The sequence below is a fragment of the Poecilia mexicana genome, unplaced genomic scaffold (assembly GCF_051168715.1).
Source record: "Poecilia mexicana isolate PSO_F unplaced genomic scaffold, ASM5116871v1 scaffold_6, whole genome shotgun sequence".
Classification (NCBI taxonomy): Eukaryota; Metazoa; Chordata; class Actinopteri; order Cyprinodontiformes; family Poeciliidae; genus Poecilia; species Poecilia mexicana.
This window is the reverse complement of record NW_028263375.1, coordinates 9,393,738-9,417,836: the sequence shown is the minus strand read 5'-3', so window position 1 is coordinate 9,417,836 and position 24,099 is coordinate 9,393,738. Positions and strand designations below refer to the sequence as shown.

The 24,099-nt window shown below is 35.7% G+C and overlaps 1 protein-coding gene across 2 annotated transcripts; it reads left to right on the top strand.

The window, feature by feature from the left end:
• Positions 1–1,673: 1,673 nt before the first annotated feature.
• nptna (neuroplastin a) lies at positions 1,674–21,458 on the top strand. 2 transcript variants are annotated; one of them, XM_014977333.2, is made up of 9 exons: positions 1,674–2,081; positions 7,632–7,979; positions 9,238–9,406; positions 9,491–9,585; positions 11,443–11,576; positions 14,614–14,887; positions 17,695–17,716; positions 19,069–19,145; positions 20,455–21,458. In XM_014977333.2, the coding sequence occupies exons 1-8, from the start codon at positions 1,991–1,993 to the stop codon at positions 19,127–19,129; spliced, it is 1,194 nt and encodes a 397-aa protein (XP_014832819.2). In that variant the 5' UTR covers positions 1,674–1,990; the 3' UTR covers positions 19,130–19,145; positions 20,455–21,458. The 2 variants fall into 2 exon arrangements, with proteins under 2 accessions (XP_014832819.2, XP_014832818.2); XM_014977332.2 differs by lacking the exon at positions 7,632–7,979 and having other exon boundaries at positions 1,690–2,081.
• The last annotated feature ends 2,641 nt before the right edge of the window (positions 21,459–24,099 follow it).

Sequence of the window (24,099 nt, the reverse complement as noted above, 5' to 3'; positions counted from 1 at the left end):
AAGTCCTGTTCTTATAGGATTTTCAGTCAGAACCATTTTTAGTAAATACATGCAAGTATTTTGTATGCAGAACTTTATATCCAAGAATCAAGAAGTTAGATAAACTGAAGCAAAAAGTGTTGGTCATCCCCAGTTTTCCCTACATGACAGTCATACAAAATATTAAATATCTAACTTTTAATGTGAATTTAGGTTGAATTTCTTCTGTTTATAAATATAATCACCACATAGGATCCCAAAAAATTGAAATGTTTAAATTAAGCATACTTACCTGACTCAGGAAAAAGACCAGGATGAACAAAAACACAAGACAAAAGTTTCCTATCAGGCTTATTCAGTTCACAACAGTGAATACAGAAAGTTTCAAACAAATTGAAATCATTTGTGGAAGCAGAAACGTACAGGTGTAGAATGACTTTAAGAAGTTTCAGTTTCTTTTATAAGCAGGACAGTGAAGAGGAGTTAATTACTAACCAACCCAATTTTTAATCAAGATTGGAAACAAAAAGTGTTTAAATGCTACTTGAAGATATCACAACATAAAAATGAATTTAACAAAACAAAGTCATGTCATGTTGGTTATATATGCTGCAGTCCGTCTCTTCCCAAAACGGTATGACTTGTTTTCTACTACATATATATATATATATATATATATATATATAGTCATGAGGTGTGGTGGTTGGTGGTGAGGAGAGAACGCAGAGACCCAGGTATAAAGATGATAATGATGGTTTAATGATGAGAAAAGCTCAAATCAGTCCAAGACAGGCAGCACGGCGAGAGGCTAGCATACAGCTAGATGCCGGTAGCAACTGACTACAGAGACCAACACTAGAGCTGACGCCGACACAGGACTTAGCAGTTCTACTGCGACGACGGACAGACTGATGCAGACCAAGACGTACGTAGACAACAATTGACAAGGACCCGACGAGGAACACAAACAGGTGGGTTTAAATACACACGGGGTAATCAAGGGAATGAGACACACCTGGGAAACAATCAACGGGGAAGACGCAGAGACAGACTCAGGGAACAGGACTTCACAGAAACTCAAAAATAAACACACAGAAACACGGAACATGACATATATATATATGGTTAGTATATATACCATAAATGGACCTAAGATGAGCCAAACAGGACACACATAAATAAGGATTTGTTCTTAATAACTCATTAGGTTAACTAAAATTAATAATACATAATACATTATGTCTTTCCACACACACCTGCACACACTAAGAATAATTTATAACAATCAATTGACTTTTTAAATGTGGGAGAAAGCCATATTATGGAGTTTTGCACTTCTTTGTGTCATGCTCTTTAGATATTAATTTTTTTATCTTCATTTTTTAGTATAGAGTTAGTAGTAATTACTGTAGTAATTACTTACAAACAGAAAAACAAACAGAAAAAAGAAATATGTGTATAAAAATAAATATATGTCTCTGTGTTGTAAATATTTTTTCTTGGATATTTTGCTTGTTCAAAATCAATAAATATTTCATTTCGTTTAATTAGCTCCTTAAAAATGTCTTAAAGTATATATATATAAAAGAAGTGGACAGTTTGTTCAACATTTCCTGCTGAACAAACTGTCCAACAAAACCACCGGCTTCCACCTCCTGCCTGTTCCCTCATCATTGCTCTGTGATTGGACGTCATATAACAAACGAGGTCCCATTGTCTCTGCGCTACTTCGAAATCTCGCGGGAGTTGGAATTTAACGGCGGATTAAAAAAGGTGGTTCCTTCCTCGGCTGCAGCAGCAGCAGCTCCGCAGCACCGGCGCTGACTGACTCAGTGGAGCCGCTCAGGTAGCAGCACCGCCGCGGGCTCCCGGTTCTCTACCCAGCGACACTTCCCCTCCTCTTCCCCCGCGTCACTCCGCAGGAGTGTCTGGGAGGCTCCGTCCCGCATCGCCGCCACCCGCTCGGGTCACCTTAGCGCTTCCCTTACCGGCATTTCTCCGGCAACCGAAGATGATACCTGGCAAGCCGAGAGCCGCAGTCATGTCCTTATCGGTGGCGATATTCGGGACGCTGATGCTGCAGTCCGTCTCATCCCAAAACGGTATGACATGTTTTCTACTTGTATTAAAAAATAAAAATAAAAAAATTAAAATGCATGCCTCACATTCTCTCATCATGGCTGGAATGCGGGTTTTTTAAGACTGCAGAGACATTTTTAATTAAATATGAGAGATCTTTTTTAGCCTCAGACGTTCCCTGCCAATGTGGATAAACTGTTTTTAAATAAATAAAAAGGCTGCTTGCGTTAAAAATGAAGGGTCAATGAATCATTAATAGGCTTCAATCTGTTTTCGGAAGGCTGAATTGGGCCAAACGGAGGCCCGAACCGCGTCCCTAAAATGTCCTTTGAAGTGTGGTGCTGAATACTGAGCGGCGCAGCCAGTCTGCAAGGACCGGTTCCGCTCATTAGTTTGGAGATGAAGCTGCATCCTGAAAAGTTAAAAACAAATCCCTTCACATGCATGCTCAGATATCCGCAGCAGAGCTCATCATGTAGGCCACGATGATGTGTAATTAGATGTAGGACTTCAGGAGTAGGGCTCTCTGTAAATAGCATCAGTCCATTTTGCTGCATGCTTCTATTTTTAGTAGAGAGAGATGCTGCGCTGGGAACCGAGACTGTCCCACCGATCTGTTAACTCCTCTCTCTGAGATGTTCTCTGCTGCAGAGCAGCGTTGATCTTGCAGCGCGGACCCCCTCTTGGTCATAAATGTCATCCCCAACAAACGGATTAAGGCAGCATTACCCCGAGTAGCTGTTGCTGCCGGGGTGAAGCGCTGCTGAACCGGAAGCTTTGGCCCATGTGTGGGACTGCGTTGCACTCCTGCACACTCCGTCCTTACATATCAATCTGAGGAATAGTTGATAAAATCCTGATTTGTTCCGTATTAGCTTTGTAACTTATGATAAATTCCAGAAATATTGTTGTTTCGAGACGATTTTCAAGTAATATAATGGCATAACAATGCAAGTTCCACCTCTCAATGATTAATAAGCTTTGAAATTAAATTAAAATTCAAAAATACTTTGACCCCAAGGGGAAATTAAGTGTTGTTGTAACTCATATCAATTCAGGTTTTTCAAAAAGTTATTGTAGATTGTGATGGCATTTTAAATATCCAAAATAAAAGACAATAAATAAAAACCATTTCCGAAATGTTAGTCATCAGCAGTAGTGTTGCAGCGTTTCTGATTACCGATCTTTAAAAACCTGGACCTGCAGATTCCGATTTTGGCCGATATCAATTTTCTTTATCTGAAATGTTGCTAAATATATCAAGAAAATCGCTGAATTGGCAACAGGGGGTGACTGTTGATAACTATAGGATATAAAACAGCAACCAAAACCAATAAATAGAAAGGAAACAAACAAAACACACAATCAATATCAATATATATCCTGATAGACACGTGATCAATATCAATAAATAACATGTCTGATAGAATATTCAACAGAGAATGTGGCTTGTTTGTTGTTGTCATAGCAACTCCATAGCGACTGTCATGACATTTCGTTACGGATACCTACCAAGATGGCTGTCAGCTACAAAGTTCCCAGAAATGGGACGTCACACGAGGACTATGTGCATCAATTGATAATAATTAATTAAACTCCAATCCAGAACCGCACAGCATTCTGGGGGATGTAGGCAGAGGAAAAGGCTTCAGCCGCTTAGCCTCTCATGGCTAGCTGAGAAAGGTTGGTGGAATCAACTAATTCACTCACTCTTTGGTTACCTAGCAACTCACTCACTCTTTGGTTACCTAGCAACAACCAGTTGGGTAACTTGCGGGAAGAGAAGAAAAGTTTAAATGTTCTTGTTCATTATATCATCCAGATATCTTACAGTCGCGTCATAAGAGTTGTTGTTGTTGTGGACGGTGATGCTGTAGCAGTCAGTCTTGCAACAACTCCAAAGAGCCCTCTGACTGAAGATTGCCGCTGTATGAGTCTCATGAGTGTCGTAATATGCTAACAGCTCAAAATCTGTTACTTTCATAACTGTCTGAAAGTAAGAGCAAAAATCTTTTCCAGCTGCACAGCATCTAAAACCAGAGGGAATCGTTGCCAAACATGCAATGATTCAAGCAAAATAAAAACAAAAATTCAGAAAATAAATTTTAGATTTCAAGGATTTGAATGCATCAATTTTGGTCTTTTATTAATCTTTTCAAGTGTCGTTTTTGGGGGGTGGACATCCTACAACAGTTTTTTTTTAATTGTTTTCATTAAAAATCCACAAACGTATTGCACAGTTTTATACATTTGTGGAAACCCTAAACAATGTTTACAAAAGGAGAACAAACAGAAAATTAATTATTAAATTATGCAAAAACAGAATCTTAACTGTGTTTTGTGTTTGAAGAATAAACCAAACGAGTCTGGCCGTGATTTTTACGACTCTTCCTGTTCTCTGTGTGGTGGATAAAAAGTCTGGGGTCCAATTAGCGTTGCCGTTATATTTAACATCAAAGACCATTTCTGGTCTCTGACGTGTTTGAAGCTCAGAGCTTTTTGAAACTCCCTGATCTCCTCTGATGAACAAGCAAAACTCTGAAATCAGTTACAGAAAAATGATAATCTTGTTATCAAGAGTCGGTTCATGTTTGACTGAAAAAGTACAAACTGTGCAAAAATAACTGCAGATATGAACTTTAATAACTTAAGTTTAAAAGCTCAAATTTAAACAACTTCTAACTCAAACTTGTACTTTCTGCACTCTGAATACTAGATTACAATAATTATCTTGTACACACAAAAAGAAAAGAGAGAAACTAAAAACCAATACATAAAAATATCAGCACAAAATGTTTTTTAAACTTTTTAAAATACATTCAGAAACATTAAACTTAAGTTTTTAAGTGACCTGCACTGCATTTTTATAAATATAAGTGTGTGCAAAGTTGGAGTAATATGTTCTTAACAAAATATTTAATTCTGCCTTTATTCAGTGTTGATATTTTTATGTAGGAATATTTTTTGGTTTTTCTCTTTTCTCCTTTAAAAGCTTTGAAAGAATTTAAAGAAAACGTATCTGCAAACTACAGCTGATAACATCTTGAGTAGTTGCTCAGAAAGTAGTTATTTATGAAGGAAAAATAGAAAATCCTTAAAATTAAACTTAAATAATAAAGCATTAAAAAGTCTTCCAGCTCTGGTGTTAAATGTTCATTAGAATTTAAAGTTTATTGATTTCTCAGAATGTGTTCATGCATTTTTATGCCATTATATTACTTAAAAACGATATTATCGTTTATCACAATAACTTATGGGACAATTTATTGTCCAGAAAAAAATTATTGTGACAGAGTTCCATATATTGCATTTATTGGACTGAAAAAGAACAAACTGGCTTGTTGCACATTTTAATATTTGTATTTTTGATGCAATAATTGGTGAAAGTTTCAGTAAAAATGGAAGCATTAAAAACAGACATAACTTCAGGCTTACAGTAAACTGACTTTAACCTCCATTTGACCATCGTCCCTCTGACATCTGGTCTAAATAAACTGACAGCATCCGCCTCTCAGCACTTTAAATCTGGAATTTACATTTTTTCCATCAAGCTGTTGTAGGAATCTGTATTTTATATTTGAGCTTCATCATGTCTGCTGGAATTAAAAACAGTAACTGTCCGTTCTGAGTGATTCCTTGGATCTGTTTCGTTTTCTTGCTCTGTTGCTGAAGTGCGGTTCTATGGAAACACTCGGGGTCCACCGCCATGCACCACCGCCATGCGCCTACACGCTCCCCGGAGAGCCGGAGCTGCACGGCTCGTTTAAATCTCCTCCGTCTCGGCCGCTCCATGCTGTCTGGATGCAGACAGAGCCTCCTCTTCATCGTTTCTGTTACTTAAATCGAACTAAAAATAATTTTTAATAGCAGCTGTGCTTGTTCTCTGGTATGTCTCATCACTGAATAATTATCTAGAGATCACTAATGATGTTTTCATTAAGCAGACACGACAAAGTCACATAAAGGACTTTTTTTTTTTATTACATTCCTGTGATGCAGATTTTATGGCATCATTAATTGAACAAATTAGATGAGAACGGCCTCGAAGGGATGCCCCGAAAGAATTGAATTAAAGATTCCCAGGAATAGCAGCAATAATGGCTCAGGCAGACGTGAGGTCATGTCTTCAGCTGTTCAAAAAACTCAATGCATTTGGTGTCACCTGGTTTACACACTGTAAAAAAATGTTGTCTCTAATTTATGGTGGAATACTGGCAGCTGTGGTTGCCAGAATTTTACCATATAAATATGGATTTTGCTGTATTTGTACGGTAAAATTCTGGCAAACACATCTGCTGGTATTTTACTGTAAATTAGACAAGTTGTTTTTACAGTGCATATTTTTGTGTTCCATGTAATGAGGTTGTAGTTTGCTTTTGTCTTGAATTATTTGTGAATTTATATGAAATCCTTTCCAATTTAGCTTCTCTGCAGCCTTATCATGACAGACTGAGATTGATTTTAATATTTATGGCACTAAATAAGACTTTCAGATATGTTTAATCGGACTGGAGCTGGGCGTTGAATTGATTTTATTGATTAATTCAGTTTTTGGTTTTTGAAGATTTAATTTTTGGATTTTGGGTTTCCATAGTTCAGAGTGATGTCAGCGAGTCCAGAGCCGCCATCTTGATTCAGAAGGGTCTTTTTTTTACAGCTTCATATTTACTTAAACTTTTAACTCAAGTCAAAATATACAAAGTATTAGACTAAATTTTTGATTTTTTTTAAAAAGGAAAATAAAGTCGTAATGTTACAAGAATAAAGTCTTAATATTTGCAGAATAAAGTTATAATATTAGGAGAATTAAGTAGTAATTTGATAAAAACTCCAATATGACACATAACAAGAAAATTAAGCTTTTTTTTTTAAACAAAAAACCTTTTTCTCACAATTTTAAGATGTTATTCTGGTCAAATTGTGTCTTTATTCTGCTAATATTATGACTATATTCTTGTAATTACCCAAAAATTGCTGTAGCCTAAGCTTAATACTCCACTATATAACTCACAGAAAGGATGATTGGTATAAAAGCCAATTATTGAACATATTTTCTGCCAATCGTAATTTCGTAAGAAAAATTGAACTGATTAAAGCCAAATTTGATGTGTCCAATGGATCATTACTAAGAAAAAATATAGCAAAAAAACTCCAGTAAGAATAAAGTCATAAAATTATGAGAATGAAGTGATAATATTGTGACTATCCTTGTAATACTTCGACATTAATCTTGTATCATTTTGACTTTATTCTCATGCGAGTTTATTCTTGTCATTTTATGTATTTTTTATTTTCTTATTGTTGGCCTAATACTGTGTTGTAGGTATGAAAACACTTATTTTATTTTCAGCTGCATTGCCCAGCCATAAGTAGGACTAATATTTAAAAAAGAGGAAGTTTAGGTTTTATTTCTTCATCCTGTTGATTCCTTTCTTTTAATACACCTTTTCTTGTTTATTCAGTTATTTTTCCCCCCTCATCTGCTTTCTGTTGCCTGTTTTTCTTTAACCATTCCTTATTTTGGCTCTTTATGTTTCTTGTTTTGATCGATCTGGGGATCTGCCGCCCTCCAGCGGGCTTTGTGAAATCCCCTCTGTCCGAGACCAAGCTCACAGGCGACACCTTTGAGCTGTACTGTGACGTGGTAGGTAACCCCACCCCAGAAATCCAGTGGTGGTACTCCGAGATCAACCGGGCGGACTCTTTCAGGCAGCTGTGGGACGGCGCCCGCAAGCGGCGGGTGTCGATCGGCACGGCGTACGGCGTCAACTCGGTGAGCGTGCTGGGCGTTGCGCACCTCACCCTGGATGACGCCGGGACCTACGAGTGCAGAGCTAGCAATGACCCGCGGCGTAACGACGTCCACCAAAACCCGGCCACCACGTGGATCCGAGCTCAGGCCACTGTCACTGTGCTGCAGAGTGAGTGGTCAGTGTTGAGAAACCCAGCTACCCATCACTTCCTGTATGACTCTCCAGCGGATCAGTAGCTCCCTCTGTAGGTGCCATCCTCCCCTGCAGACTTGAAACTGAAGGAAAGCAGAAGATAGTCGCATTAAACTGCAAAAAAACTAAATCTTACCAAGTATTTTTTGGTCTAGTTTCTAGTGCAGAGACCTTAGTGTAAAACTAACTTACAGGAAAGTTCAACCTTTTTGAGCTTTACATCATGTTTTAAAGTTATTTCCTCATCGAAAACATACCTGGAGTGTTGCCTTGATTCTTTCATGCATGTTTCAGAAATCTCTTGATCTCCATGGCAACCATTCAGCTGTGCAAAACGCCCGGGTGGACTAAGCCCCGCCTTCAAGACGCAGCTCCTCCTCAGAGCTGCAGTTTCCAATTGTGTCTTTATTGGAAACTGCTATGTGAGTTGTGTGTGCTATGTGAGAAGCTTTGGAGCTTCTGCCTCACATAGCAGCTTTTCCCAATGACTTCCCCATTCAGATCCTTCAGACTAGCCAGCGGCAATTAGCAAACACCTGGTGAAACTGAGCATCTGCTGAGCTCATTGTAGGAGCTACTTCTCAGTGCAAACGCTGGTAAAAACGTTGTTAAAGGGTTAATAGAGGAGCCATGTGACGACTTCCTGGAGGCGAAGTTTCAGAAAGAGCAGGAGTTTTTAAAGAGACAGAGGTCCAATTTTAAGGTGTTTAAATTGCAAAGAAAATTGGACAAGAAACTAGACTGAACCACTTGGTAAGATTTAGTGTTTTTGCAGTGCATTGTCTGCAGCTGTTCTCCTAATTCAGTCAATCCTTCGATGTCCATCTAGAGGCAGCCTTCCTCTTTATTCCGTGTTCATTCTTTTACCTTTCCACACTTTTCTTTAAATTTTTTTACTTTGTTTTCTTTACATTGCAACATTTATAATTTGATTTTAGTTGCTTAAAATATTCACAGTTTAAAGAAATTACATATAAATTTAACAGAAAAGGGAAGTTTCAACAGTAACCCAGCATATAAAATATGATAGAGATCAATTATGAGTGGGCATTTATGGAATTATCATTTATTGAAATAAACTTTTTGTTTTAAGAATTTTGATTTATCTTTGTTATAATAAATTCCAGTTACTATTTTCTTTCAAAATATTTGTTATTTTAATTTTGTGCTTTTTTTCAGTGGAGGCATTATTTTATTTTATTTTACTTTTTGCTGAGTTGTCTCTCTGTTACAGAGCCATCGATTTCCGTCTCCGAGTCGGTGACGATCACCTCAGACGTGGACAGCATCTTGCTGCAGTGCAACCTGACCAGCTCCTACGGCAACCCCAAGGACAGCTACTGGATGAAGAACGGGGAGGAGATCTCAGCAACGCGAACCCAAAACAAGAACACTGAGCACAGGTGGAGAAGTTGGCACCCCAGTCCTAAATATATCGCCTTGTGACCTGCTTTTGGGTCAACTTGAGGTTCTGTTCTGATCTGCAGGCTCGACAGACCAAGAGGAGACTCCGCCGGCTTGTACATGTGTGTCTACAACTTTGAAACGGCTCCACCTGCCAACGCCACCATCGAAATAAAATGTAGGTGCTTATTTTTGAGCTGCGGATATATATACCTTTTTTAAAGGTGGCCTATTATATTTGAACAGATTTTGATAGGTCTCTGCGCTATACAAAATATATTCATTACAGTTTTTTTTTTGCACTTAATCATTCTTGGATAATACGATTTTAGTCTGCTCAGTTGTAGCTATTTTGAGCTCCTTTCAGAATGAGCTGTTTTTGGGCGTCTGTCACTTTAAATCTGAGAAAGCTAATGGTCACACCCCCCAACTCAATTATACTCGCACATAAAAATGGCTACTTTGACTGCACCATCTGTTCTGGTAGCACAATTCGTACCATCAGCCTGTGTTAAAATAAATACTTCCAGGGATGGTATTTTTATTTCTTTTGTTTTGTGTGTCATTATGTTTTTAAAAATAGAATATGATTTAAAGAGAAGAAATAAAGGTAAAAACAGCATTTTGCAAGACTGCCTCTGGAAGCAAAAGAAAAAATCAAGTAAAGTATGTGCCGGTGTACAATACTGAGGAAAGATTGTTATCAATTCATGTTCACCATTAACACATGGGAAACAACTCATAAAAAATGTGATTATTATAAAGATAAATATCTTTTTTTTGTCCTTGATGAGTCCACCATAGGCCAGTCCCATGGGTCCAATACACAATTCTTTACTGAATTATAATCTTTGAACTAAATTATTCATTAAGAGAGTTATAATATTGTTTAGGAAAATAGGTCTTCTTATAACAAGTAGTATTTTAATTAACATAAATAAATACGTTACACTTTGTTGAAGTTCATTTTAAGAATAATTTATAAGTATTTCTTCAGCGCAAATGAGTCAAACATTGTTCTTCCGTAACAGATCGGACAGTAACAGCTACTGCAGTAAAACCAGTTGAACAAATGTGCTGGAGCTCAGCTTCCGTTGCTAGGTAACGGGCAGAGTTCCGCTGTGGTTGCTAGGTAACGGGCTGGGCTTCTCTGGGGTCACTAGGTGAGAGGTCAGTGCATTTTTGATTTGTGTCTTTACATTCCAAAGATTTTGTTTTTGAAGCAACAAATTTTTCAAACACAAAATAACATTAATTTATTGATTAAAAAAACAAACAAACAAAAAAACCCGACTGGGTTGTTATTTTTAATTTTTTTTAACGCTTTGGCTGTTTTTAAAAGCACTAGAAATTCAAGTGGAAGTACAGAAAGCATGTAAAATGTAAGTTTTGCATGAGGTCCCATCTGAGCTGTGAGCCGTCGCTGCCCCGTCATGTTGGACCTGTGATTTCAAACGGCTCTGCTGGCTGCTCAGGGCAGCCGGCGCCCTTGACACCTTCATCCAGCCAATGCCCGGCTCAGTGGCAGCAGATGGTGTCTTGTTTGCCTGATGGCGAGGGATTAGGACTCAACGGTAAAATCCGGTCAGCCTTTTCTGCCGTCACACATGCATGACTGCAGAGGCCAATTGGATTTTTGGAAGGTGTGCTTATTATTTGTTGGACTGTTTCTTCTGCTTGTTAAAGCAGAAATTAGCAGTTTCCTAAAGTACATAATTCATAACTTAATTCATATTTATTAATATTTAAATTTATTATTTCCTTCTTAATAATATATAGCATTTATGAATTATATATTCTTTCAGTTTAGTGGCAAATGTCAAATTTTAGAGCCAAAAACCCAAACAAACAATCAGCATTTCCATTGATTTTCAAAGTGAAGTCACTTTTGTTAAACACAAATTACTTATAAAGGACACGTGTCAAACTCAAGGTCTGCGAGCCAAATCCGGCTCGCCATAGCTGTTCATTTGGCCCTCTTTCTGTGTATTTTTGTTTCTTGAAATAATATCCGAATTATAATTTTTTGTTTCAGCTTCTCCCTTCATAACAGGCCACAAGCGAAGTGAGAATAAGAACGAGGGCGACCGCGCTGTGCTCTACTGTAAGTCTGTGGGCTACCCTCACCCCGTCTGGACCTGGCACAAGATCGACCCGACTGGCATAAGGGTAGGTCATCAATAATATCACCAGACACAGTTTAGGAATGAAAATTAGTTTATTACTTAACTCCTATCCTCAGATTTCATGTGACATTATTTCCTTCAATGTGAATGTACAGTAGGCCTGTCACGATAAGCTATAAATCAATTGAGCTCATCAATAATTTCCATCTGCATGATTTATTGTTTTTTTCTTTTCTCTCTTTCTACCAAAAACTGGATGATAAAAGTTTTCAGTTTGGCGTTTTGGTCTCAACTAGCCTTTTTTTTTTTTTTTTTTTTGGAAGGACAATTTTGTTTACAGAAACTCTGTAATTCATTTTTTAAATCTCAAGTTTATTGAGCTTTGAGAATGTTTTCATGAATTATTATGCCATTATTTCTGTTGTATTGCTTGAAAATGGTTTCAAAACTACAATATTATCATTTATCGCGATAACTTCAGGGACAATTTATCGTCCAGCAAAATTTATCATGTTGACAGGCCTGTGTGCATTATTTATTTTAAGTTACTTTTCTGTTCATAATTATCATTATTGAAGAAAATTAAATGAACAGATAACATAGCGTGACGATTTTTATCGATTTTTTTTTATCGTCATCTATTTTAATAATCATACCTGTTAATTGGAATATGCAAAGTCTAAGACACCATTTGCTGTTGAAAAAAGACATTTTACATCAGAATCAAGACACTGAGTGTTTCAGACGTGTATAGATATTATTAACCATCAATTGGTGGTAGAGTTTATTCTCTATTATACATGTTATGATGCATCTGCTGCCCCTGCTTGATCCTGTAGGGTGTTGGAGAAAATCCCAGCTAACAAAAGGGGAAGAAGCAGGATACATCCTGCACGAGCTTTCAGTCCCTGTAAGGGGTTAGAATAATAATAAAAAAATACAACATAGATCAATTTACATAATTGCTCAAAGTTGTAAGAAAACCTACAAAGACAATCCATCAAATCTCTCCTTTTTCTGTTTCTTTGCTTGTTAAGTTGATAGAGTTATATAATAAAGAGGGAAACACTTTGAAAAGACGAGACAAACCAGTAAGAAATGTCTCACTAAGAAAAAAGCCGACTGGAAAATGAATTCAGGGGTCAAAAACAGGTTGTCACTTCCAAATCCAAGTTAAAACTGTTGGCCTGCCTGATCTGAGCAGAAGGCAGAGCTGCAGATTAGGAAGTCAAAATCCACTTTAGCTAAGCCACCATTTGTTTAACGACTGTAATCTAATACTATGGCTTCTCATTGTGAGGCAGCAATTGGGCCCAGATTTTTCATTTGTTTAACATATTAAAGAAGATGGTGGTTTGAAACATCAAATATTTATGGTGCAATATGAAGAAATGCAACTGCAGGAAAGATGAAGCACACACACATTTTCAAGCTTAGAAAACCTGAAAATAACTTAATGCTTCATAATTTTACACTGGAAAAATGAATGAGAACAAAAGACGATAATGAGGATTTTTTTTGTTTGTTTATTTTAAAATTGGTCTTGAATTAATAGGATGTTAAATCTTTGTAATAAATGTTAGTATTTTAAATTGATCAGTGTTGTAGAAAATAGTTTATTTGTCTGGCACGTTTTAGAAACGATCATTAAGTGCTTTACATGACAAAAACACAATAAATTATTTTGCAGCGACATATTAAATAGAAATAAGGAAAATGTTCTATGCAGGATTGATTCAATATTTAAGTTATTATTGATAAAAAAAAGAATTAAAAAAAACATTACTTTTTAAAAATATGAAATTTATTAAAGGAACTCCATGATCCAGCAGTTTTGCAGTTTTCTAGAAGTTTGTTCAAGATTAATGGAGAGTAAAAACTGAATCCTGCTTCTCTGTGTTTGGTCTCAAAACAACAATATTATCGTTTATTGCAATAATTTATGGGACGATTTATCGTCCCAGAAATTTGGTTTTCATGGCTGGCTTAACTACAAATCTTTAACGTATTTTGTTGCTAAGCGTGTCAGTGATTTATAAACAAAAGTATTTTAAAGTCCAGTATATATTTTCCTAGTTCTGGATCAGGACTGAGCAGATCTGAGTCTCTGATTGACAAGAAAGTGGAAAGAAAATCTCTTCACATCTTGGGGTGTCGAAGTCTCCATAGCAACCATTAGATGCTATATTTATGCTAACTGGTTGTTTTCAAGGCCAGAAAAAAAAATTTTCAGACATTTATCACTGCAGAGTGATAAATGTGAATGGACTTTAAAAGGAGTGAGATGAAATTGAGTTGATCTGCAGCAAACAGCCCTGATGAGTTTGGCAAAGGATGAATATGTGGAAAAGCTCGTCATGCTTTCTGCTGACTGTGAATGTGTGAAGTGGTGATTTCTGTTTCTCAGGCTGTGTTAGATTGCATGACCTCTTTGAAATACCAGGACATTTAAATTAAATACTGACAGACTTTGCCTGTAAACACAACATTTTTTGTATAATTTAACCATGATGCAAAACATTTGGACAGAAAAGCACAGAGACGTCCCAGTAAATCATTATTCCTACGACTGTAGAGAAAGCAGAAGAAGTTATAAAACTACACTACATGTAGAGAAAATATACAGGAAGGATTCATCTCTCAATCTCTGTGAGATATAAACTTATAAAGTGTTATAGAAGAAGAATAAATGAAGACCTGTTGATAAAGAAGTTTGGCTCCAGGGCTTTGCTTAGAAAAATAGATTAAAAAATAACCTTACGAGAATAAACTCGTAGGAAAATTAAGTCAAAATAATGCCAGAATAAAGTTACAATTTTATTATTTTATTTTCATATTATGACTTTATTCTTGTAACATTATGATTTCTCGTAATTTTATTTTTATTTTCTTAGCGTAACCTAAGTAGAAAATCATTTTTTTACCCACTAAAGAGTTGGATTTCTGTCTGATTTATTTTTTCTTTTAAATCTTCCTGGCTTTTCATACATCTTTCTCATGGTGCATCTGTAAAACCAGCAGCTTTAATTTTCCCAAACCTTCAGGAATCTGTAACGGCTTTGTGTCCGACCCGTTGGCAGGACATCGACAACTCCACCGGACGCTTCTCCGTCGTCAGCAGGGAGAACTACACCGAGCTGCACATTTCCAACCTGGACATCAACCTGGACCCCGGCGAGTACATGTGCAACGCCACCAACATCATCGGCAGCCACAACGAGAAGTTGGTGCTGAGGGTGCGCAGCCTGCTGGCGCCGCTCTGGCCGCTGCTGGGCGTTCTGGCTGAGATCATCATCCTGGTCATCATCATCGTTGTTTACGAGAAGCGCAAGAAGCCGGAGGATTTACAAGACGGTGAGTCACCAGCTGTGATGCTCAACCATCAGGTGTGTGGCTTTGGTGTATTAGGGAACTCAGTTTAGGTTTTTTAATATTGATTTGTAAATTTTTGCATTTAGAGCAGCTTTCCTCGCCATGGTTTGTTTTCTAGTCACTTAACACTGCGCTGCGGCTGCAGTCAATAATTTATCCCGGTCAGGTAGACGCAACACAGACACTGAAGGCTGCACCTTGTCACAACAGCTTCATCCATTTAATATTAATGAGCAACCTGATCCTGCAGTCCTGCAGATGTGGACTTTTTCAATTATTAATTTATTTCCAGGGAAGCTGCTGCTTTGAAAGCTTCTGCAAACTTAACCAGAGTAACTCGTCTTTCAGCTGCTTCAGTGCCAACAAGTGGCTCTCTATTATTAGCTGCTTTGTTTTTGAGGGTCGGAGGACAGAATAAATTATGCATTGATGGTATTTGAGCGACCTTTTCCCCTCAATTTGATATTGTCTCACGCTGATCAAACGCGACACACAGGGAATCAGTGAGAACAGAAAAACACAAACTTTATGGTTTAATGAGAAAACTGGATTTAGGAATGTTAAGTTTTTATTAGATATGATTAATGAGATTAATCAGATTAATCGATAATGGAAAAAAATCAATTAATTTAGCAATTAACTGGAGTATATAGTTTAAAAAGAGCCATTTGTTAAAAGACCAACATACTCAAAGTATTAACTAAGCCAAAACTGTACAAAATATATTTACTATTTCCATTTAAGACAAAAAAAACTGTCAATATGTTCTACACAGAACTCCTTGAGTGACATTTTTAGCTTCACCTTTTCAAAATCTGTTAAAAATATCTCATATTAAACATCTTTTGATAACTAATTATTAACCAGTTAATTAAAAAAGTCAATAACAGAAACTGTATTAATGTTTATAGCCTGAGTTTTTCACATTTTTTAGCTGCAGATGCATCCTGTGATAAAAGAATGCTGTGTTGTTGCATTTTAGGCTACAAAATCTACAAAATTTACACATTTAAAACAGGAATTTAGGTTTTTATTGCTTGCATCTTGTAATAGCGAGGTGGAGAAACAGGTTGTCAGATAACTTAGTAATGATTGATTAAATCCAAATAATATAGATTTTGAAGCATTTAATAAAAGCAGATTAATAATCTTGATCTGGTGAATGGAAAATGTTTTGTGCTCAAAGGCTCAGGATTTTTTATTTAAATAGAAATTCCTCAGAAATAATTAAAAATCACTGTAGACTGGTTAAGTTTTTTGTTTGTTTTTGAGTCTGTTAGCTGCTGAATGTTTTAACAGACCGCTGTAATGTCTCCCGTCTTCCTCCTTCCTCCTCCTAAATTGCGTAACCCAAACCGTGTTCGTGGTAAGTGTGAGACGTTGCATGCTGCCTGAATTTTAATGCATCTTATCTTCCTCCTCTTCATAGCGCAGCTTCTGCTTCTGCTGGATTTTTTTTGTTTTATTTTCCAAACTAATCTCTGCAGAAGCATGCGTTGCGTTTCCAGTGAAGTGAAGTTGTTTTGTTTCTCTCAGTTCTTTCTGCTGTCACTGTTTCACACCGTTACTAATCGAATGAGTCTGACGGACCTGTGCTTATCCAAGCATGACAGCAGTATAGACATGCTGCATGTTACTGCTTACATCCGGACATTTTGCATGTGCACACGGGTGGAGGGCAAAAACATTCTTTTATTTGCCGACCACAGAATCAAATGAAACCTGGAGATGTCGGTATTATTGATTTACTCTACCAAAATAGGAAAATAAAGCTGAAGAACAACTCAAAACCACTTGTATTTTTCTTTTTTCTGGCTTCCTGTGTCGGCTATAGTATACGCAGACGTGTTGCCGTAGAAACCGGCTGACAACAGCTCCACTACTGTGCTTGCTAGGATTCAACACTAAAAAACATGCAAACAAAGGGCAGAACATTCAGTCCGTTACAGTGCCATGTTTTCAAGCCCGATGTTTATTTTGTGATTATTGATGAGTGATCGTCTGAACGCAGCGGTGATTGATTAGCTCATTTGAACACCTGCTCCACCGACAATCTGTCAGAGAACTGCTGTGTGGTTCGCCTTTTTTATTTATGTTTTTGTTTTCCATAACTTTTTGTTTGAATTTTACACAAAAACAAAATACATGTCCACATTCAGCTCTATGAAATAGAGACAAACGCAATAGTAACAACTACATATATATAAAAATATATATTTTAACTGAACCAAATCACAGATATTTCACATCTACATGTTAAGGTTGTCAAAGTCAAGCTAGCATGTCTGACCTACTTCCCTCTCCCTTGCTATTTTCTCTTAGTTAAAATGTTTTACTAACTTGTGAAATGTGATAACCTTTGAACCTTGAGAGGATTCAGCAAAGCACTGAATCCTCTCTTCTTTCATGTATTATGAAAATGTTTAAGGTTTACCGTGTTATGTTTTTAACTAAAACCATGCTAGTCATCGCCGGGTATCAGGTTTTTGCCCTCCAGCAGGGAGTTGTGTTCATGAAATCTCGTTCAACATGTCTATAATATTTAAAATCTGTATTTTGATTGTGTGTAAATGTGTTTTTTTTAATTGAGTGATTTAATCAGTTATTTTTCTTTTTAGCATGTAAAAGTCTTCTTTATGCTGCCTCTTCGCTCCATCAGTCTGTATAGATGTAGAAATGAAACGGCTCTGTGTGTTTCCAGTTAAACTCGTGTGATTTCATCAGCGTGTTCACCGTCTTTACCGTTATTTTATTCATTTTCTGCTCCTCGTTTCTCCCTGTTGCTGCAGACGATGACCTAGCTGGACCAGTGTAAGTACCAACATGCAGCCTGTGCTACCTTATCTGTGTTAAGCTTTGTGAAGTAGTGTGTGTTTTGTTGTAGATTATCCTGATGGATCTCACTGTAAATGGTGTCCTCAGATCTGGGTCACAGAACATACGGTTGCAGTATTACTGTTTCAGATGTCGAATAAATCCCTGGATTGTCGATGTTGGAGTGGAAGACGCCTGATCTGAATCAAAAGTTGACATCTGCAATATAGATGAGGAGATAAATGTGTTTTTCTGTTGCTGAAGGTTTATAAAAACAGTAGTTAATTGCAGTTAAGTAGGTGTGGACGATATAGACTTATAGTTTTATTATGATATTTTGTGGTATTGTGAAAACGATAAAAATGATGAGGAAAAACTACGTATTGCTTCCTTTTTAGGAGACTGTATGAATACAACAAACAAAGATACAAACATCTCCATTAGTAATGTGCTACTTTAGTTCACCAGTCACGGAATGAAGTGTGATTCATATCATGTTTTCAAATTTATTGGCCTGTAAAATTAATAATCCCAACAATACAGCGAGTTTGGGGGCGATTTAAACATCATTAATGGGAATTTATCGTCATGACGATTAATCAGAATTCTTATCAGGATAAGAATTTTATCACGATAAACAATACGATAAATTGCGTCTACTGTTTGGGATTTCCACAACAGTGAAAACTTTGAGTAAAAGTATAATTTTTTTGCCAGTACATCTAATTTACACAACGGGGTAAATAATTTCAGTTGAAACTATATTTGAAAAAACAAAAACAATGTAAAGACAATGTTCATCTGTAATATTACAATGTTGTTGTTCCAAAGTGTAATAACCTCAATTCTCAAAAACCAGCTCAATCTCACCTGAAACAGTGATTATTATTGGAAGACTAAAATAAATGGCTATGAAAAATATAGAACTAAAGCACTGATATGATGTAGAGCAGATATTTTGGCTACATTACATTTTTCATTTACTTTAACGGGGACAAGACATTACAAAAAAACTACAAGTTTAATGTGAGGCCTGCACTGCAAAAACACTAAACACTATCTAGATTTAAAACAAGCTCCTATATCTTGTTGAAAAGTTACTTGTATATTTTGTCTTAGTTCAAGTATACTGAAATATTTGTACTAGAAACTAGACCAAAAGTAGTTTTGTGTTTTTTCAGTATTCAAAAAGAAACTAGAGAAGTTTTTTTCCATTTTCTGCATGTTCCAACTTTAAATTCCCCCATATATTGTCTTAAAACAGTTATTTATTCTGAGATTTAAATGTACTATTTATATTTTTAATAAATGCAAGATGACTACTGACTGTTGCTTATTTTCTGTTTAAGGAAAACTAATTCAACCAACAACCACAAAGACAAGAATCTCCGTCAGAGGAACACAAACTGAGAAACCTGTCTGAACAGTGAGTATTTTATTCCTACTGGAAGTGATTTTAATGATCAGCCAAGAGATGCACTGAGAAAATCAGCTGATCTTTAGCTTAATTTTACCAACAACCAGTCAGGAAGCTACACGTTTTTTTAATCAATTGGAACATAACAGCAAAAGCAGAAGGAAAGAAATCAGACATCTGTTGCTGATGGATTTTTCTCAGATGCTATCAGACACAGCTTGATGTTTTTGACGGAGCTAAATCAGTTTTTGGTGCGTCAGTCACACTGAGTCAACGAAGACATCGAGTTCAAATTAACTTCTAGGAATTTTCTTCCAGATCGCACGGTCTGGCCCAGCTTTAAGGGGGACCTTTTACACAAAATTCCCATTTTTCCCATTTTTGTAATTCCATTTGAGTTTCTGCTGCTTCTAAATTCAACCCAAGCGTTAAAAAGAATAACAAAGACGGTAAAAAACACTCCGTCGTTTATGGCAATAAGTTTATGTTTTTTGATATCTGGGAAACGAGCCATTTAAAAAAATCTCCCAACCCCAGCCGAGCCCAGCCTCGTTACCTAGCAACCCCAGCCGAGTCCAGCCCTGTTACCAGGCAACCCCAGCCAATTCCAGCCCCGTTGCCTAGCAACCCAAATGGAACTCCTGCATGTTTGGTCATCTGGTCAGCCCCCATTAACCTGTTTATGGAAGCTGAATAGTGCCTTAATTTTATCCTTTTGTGCTTCTAAAAGTTGAATTTAAGAAATGTAGATATTTTGAAAATCTCAGATTTAAACTGAGGAAATATTTTCTGTAGAATAAACGCAGGGAGATTACTGCTGATATGTGTATCTTGTTTTAAGTCAATTTCTTAATTTTGATTTAAAAATAACCTACTGGTTCCACTTGTAGATTGTTTCACTTATAACAAGGGAAAGATGTGTCGACTTTTTGTCAATATTAATCAATTATTCGCATAAAACACCCTCCCATATCTTGCTGAAAAGTCGCCTATAAGTTAGTTTTGTCTTATTTTTCAGTATTTGGACTAGAAACTAGACCAAAAATGTCTAGGGAGAGTTTGTGTTTTTTCAGAGTATATTTTATAATTTTTCTTCACCTGATGTTGGCTCCTTTTTAATAATTAATGAACACTCATGACAGTAATGTTTTAATGAATGTTTTATGCAGGTCTTATATATTCTTATAGTTCATAAAGAGAAGCTAGGATAGGCTACACTCATCGTCAGGGGAAGCCTGTTCTCAATATAACTCTGAAAGATGATGATCTGTATTAAAGATGCTGGTTTAATGATTAAATCTTTTCTCTTTTTTTGCAGGTCTCATTAATCATGTATTGACCATATGAAGGTAAACAAGAAGGGACTCCATAGCTGTCGCTCATCAATGTATCTGCCATTAGAGGAGTGGTTGTGGGATCAAATGAGGCATGCCTTATTATTTCATTGTGTGAGGGTGTGAGACATTAAGCTACTCAAACCATTACAGAGTTAACATTATAACCATTGTTGCTGCATGCGGTTGTTGTTTGAGTTTTTTCCTTCTTAATCGCTAATTTTATATTTTTACAACTTATAAAATAATGCATGCGAAATATTGACCTTCGGTTTGACACAGAATAGGCTTTCTTCCTGATTTTTTATTTATTATTATAATTATTATTATTTATTGTTATTTTTCTCCTGAGGTTGTGGAAACTGTACTGTGAAAAACAAAAACCCTGCAATGTAAAAGAAAAGATCACCTTAATCCGGTATGACAGATGTGTATAGTTTTATCATTCTTCTGCATACCATTAATTCATTTTATTATATCATATGAATATATATAAAATATATGTATATCACATTTAAGGGCTTTGCAGTGTCCCTCTAAAGCTGTTTAAGGTTTACTTTACTTCATGTATGTACTGTATGTAATAAATCGCTATAATTATGTATCAGATCATTTAATATATAGATTATTCATATCATATGATGCACTTAAATGTTAAGAATAACGACAAACTGTACAAATCTACTTTAGGAAATCTGAATCATTCTAATATATTATTTTGTATTCATGTGTGTTGTACAGCATGGCTATTATCCTATGCAATTATTATCCATATCAGTATATTGAAAGTCATTGCAGCTTCTGATTCCTCTGTGACAAAGCTTTAAACTAGTAGGATCACCGTAGAGCATCGACGGCATATTTACACAGCTGCATGAGTTTTCATCAGCTGGCATGGGAGGCAGCGGGAGAGAGACCCATGTCAGAGCTGACACGTTTCCCAGGACTTCAACTCATTTTTAACAATAAATATATTAAGACAAACAAACTGTGGTGTTTTCTTTAAGCAGTTTTTATATATGGCATATATATAACGTCTTACATGTTTGGAATCAAACACTCTTGCAGCGTTCCCTGTGAAAATGTGTGAAGACCACCATCTAGTGGATCATGAGGGAATTACAGCTGAGGAGAGCAACAAACATAATGGCTATTTGCGAAGTTACACATTAAAAAATGAACAATAATTTGTTTTATTTAGCTTGTCATGAAAAAAATCAGTCATATTTTAACCATGTTATTCATACGTTTATAAATGTCAAAGTTCCAAAGTAAATATTTAAAATGCAGATAAATATTTAGTTTCGAAACTAAATACTTAACTTTCTAAATATTTAGCTAAATTTTTAATATTTATTTTATTTTAATAAATATTTAAATTGGAGTTAAATGCTGAGTTTGCAAGCTAAATATTTAGCTTTCAAATTAAACATTTTGTTAGAAAGCCAAATATTTAGTTTTCAAACTAAATAGTTCCAAAAGAAATATTTAATTTGGAGCTAAATATTTTTTGAACTAAATTAGCAAATATTTACCTATCTAAATATTCATTTTCAAAATATTCATTCATTTTGAACATGAATATTTAGACAGGTAAACTTAATGAAAGTTTAGTTCAGAAAATAGTTTTTAGTCTAAATATTTATTTGCAAAATTAATATTTAGACAGCTGAACTTAATACTTAGCTTTCTAACTAAATATTTAATTTGAAACTTATTTTAGTTTTCAAACTAAATATTTTAACTCTTAAATTAAATATTTTTTTCCCAAAGTAAACATTTCATTTCAAGCAAAACATAAAATGTTTAAACTAAATATTTACTTCAAAACTAAATATTTAACTTACTAACTAGATATTTGGGATGCTAAATATTTAGCTTGTATGCAAGTTGGCTTGCCGATAAGTGAAATATCAAACTAAAAGCTGGTCTGTATAATTTCCTCCATTGGCGGGACTGTTTTCCTGCAGCTCTAATGTGAAAACACGTGGAGAATTGCGCCATCTAGTGACATCCTGATGGAATTACAGCTGTCAGGAGATCAGACTGATGAGGACCAGCAAAGTTTAAGAACAGATTTGTGCGGAAATAAAAGAAAATCTCCAGCATGGAGGGATCAAAATACACACAACAATCCTTTTTCATTTTGTTTTAACATTTACTAAGTTATTTACAGAGAAGACCAATAAAGGGTTTAACTTACAGAGGAGAAAATGAAACTTCAGTAATTTTGATGTCTCTTTCAGAGGGATTTCACAGAGGCGGCCAGATAGAGAGCATTTATTTCTGGATGTCATACCAGAAATAAAAGCCATAAGTTTTATCATGGTGCTGTATTTTATTAGCAGATACAGCACAGGTGTTAAAATGTGGCACCAACAGACAAACGATCGAGATAAAAAAATTCACAGCTGTGATCAATATCCAGAGGTTTGTTAGAGGACATTAGGAAACCAACTGCACCATAAACACCAAAGACCATAGCAGGTTACGGGAATAAAGATTTAGAGAAATCTAACTTAGGTTATTTAACTTAGGTTATTTAAATTAGGTTATAAAACAAATGGACTTTATATCTAAAATGAAATCCCTGCTGAGGATCATGGACTAATTACAGATTATTTCTGCCTACCTGTCATGATATTCTGTTTGAAGAGGACCCAAAAGCTGAGATGCTGAGGTAGAGAGTAGATTTCATCAGAAACAAACAAGAAGCATGACGGGGCGAACAAAATTTAATTTAACAGGAGGATCTTATAGCTAGGAATAAATAAACATAAATTAGAATCACTGAGAAAGGACTGAACTAAAGTAAAAATAGAAAGAAAACTGATGTAATCAAAATGAGAAACTGAGGAACACAATAAGAATGGAACTACAATAATAATTAAACACTAAAGCAACTCCCTAACAACCCTCCATTTTTATCTTTACATTTAGCTTGTAGGTCAGAATGTGGCGAGCAAGTAAAATGAATAATATTTTTTATCATCCCCCGCAGAAAAGGAGTTAAAATTATAAGCAAGGAAAAAAACTCAAATTGTTGTTTTTGACAGGCTTGACATAAAAACTCAGATTTATCATTAATATTAAGCTTCTTAAAACTCAAATTCAGATTGAAATTGTATTAGATGTCAGTGTTTGTGCCAGTTGTTTAGTTGGTAGAGATAGAAATTACATTTCCAAGTGAACCCTGAACTCCAAGGAAGGTTTTCCAAAAGAGGAGGCAGATTACAAAAAAAATTGCAAAGTAGCACTACTTAATATTTTTACTCAAGTAAAAGTAAAATGTATCCGTCCCAGAAATTACTCAAGGAAGAGTAAAGAAATCTACTCAAGTACCGAGCAACTGATCATTTAAAAACTACATCATCAAAGGGACAATAATATAAAGCTAAATGGAAATTTTAATGATCAAAGTGGCAATAATTCATGAAAATAACAAAACTACAAAATCAGGCTAAAGAAAATGTTTCTAAATCAGTTTATTTCAATATGAAACAGACATTTGACTCAATTAAAAGTATAAATGCTTCCTAATAAAATTCTCAAGTAAAAATAAAAAGTACATGTTTTCAAAAAAAGTTACTCAAGTAAATGTAACTGAGTAAATGTAACGAGTTACTCCC

Bases quoted from the DNA above. Each gene is read 5' to 3' on its own strand.
- nptna (XM_014977333.2), top strand. From the start codon at position 1,991: ATGATACCTGGCAAGCCGAGAGCCGCAGTCATGTCCTTATCGGTGGCG. The intron at 9,407-9,490 runs GTGGAGAAGTTG...TCTGATCTGCAG, and splicing joins AACAAGAACACTGAGCACAG to GCTCGACAGACCAAGAGGAG. The intron at 14,888-17,694 runs GTGAGTCACCAG...CTGTTGCTGCAG, and splicing joins GCCGGAGGATTTACAAGACG to ACGATGACCTAGCTGGACCA.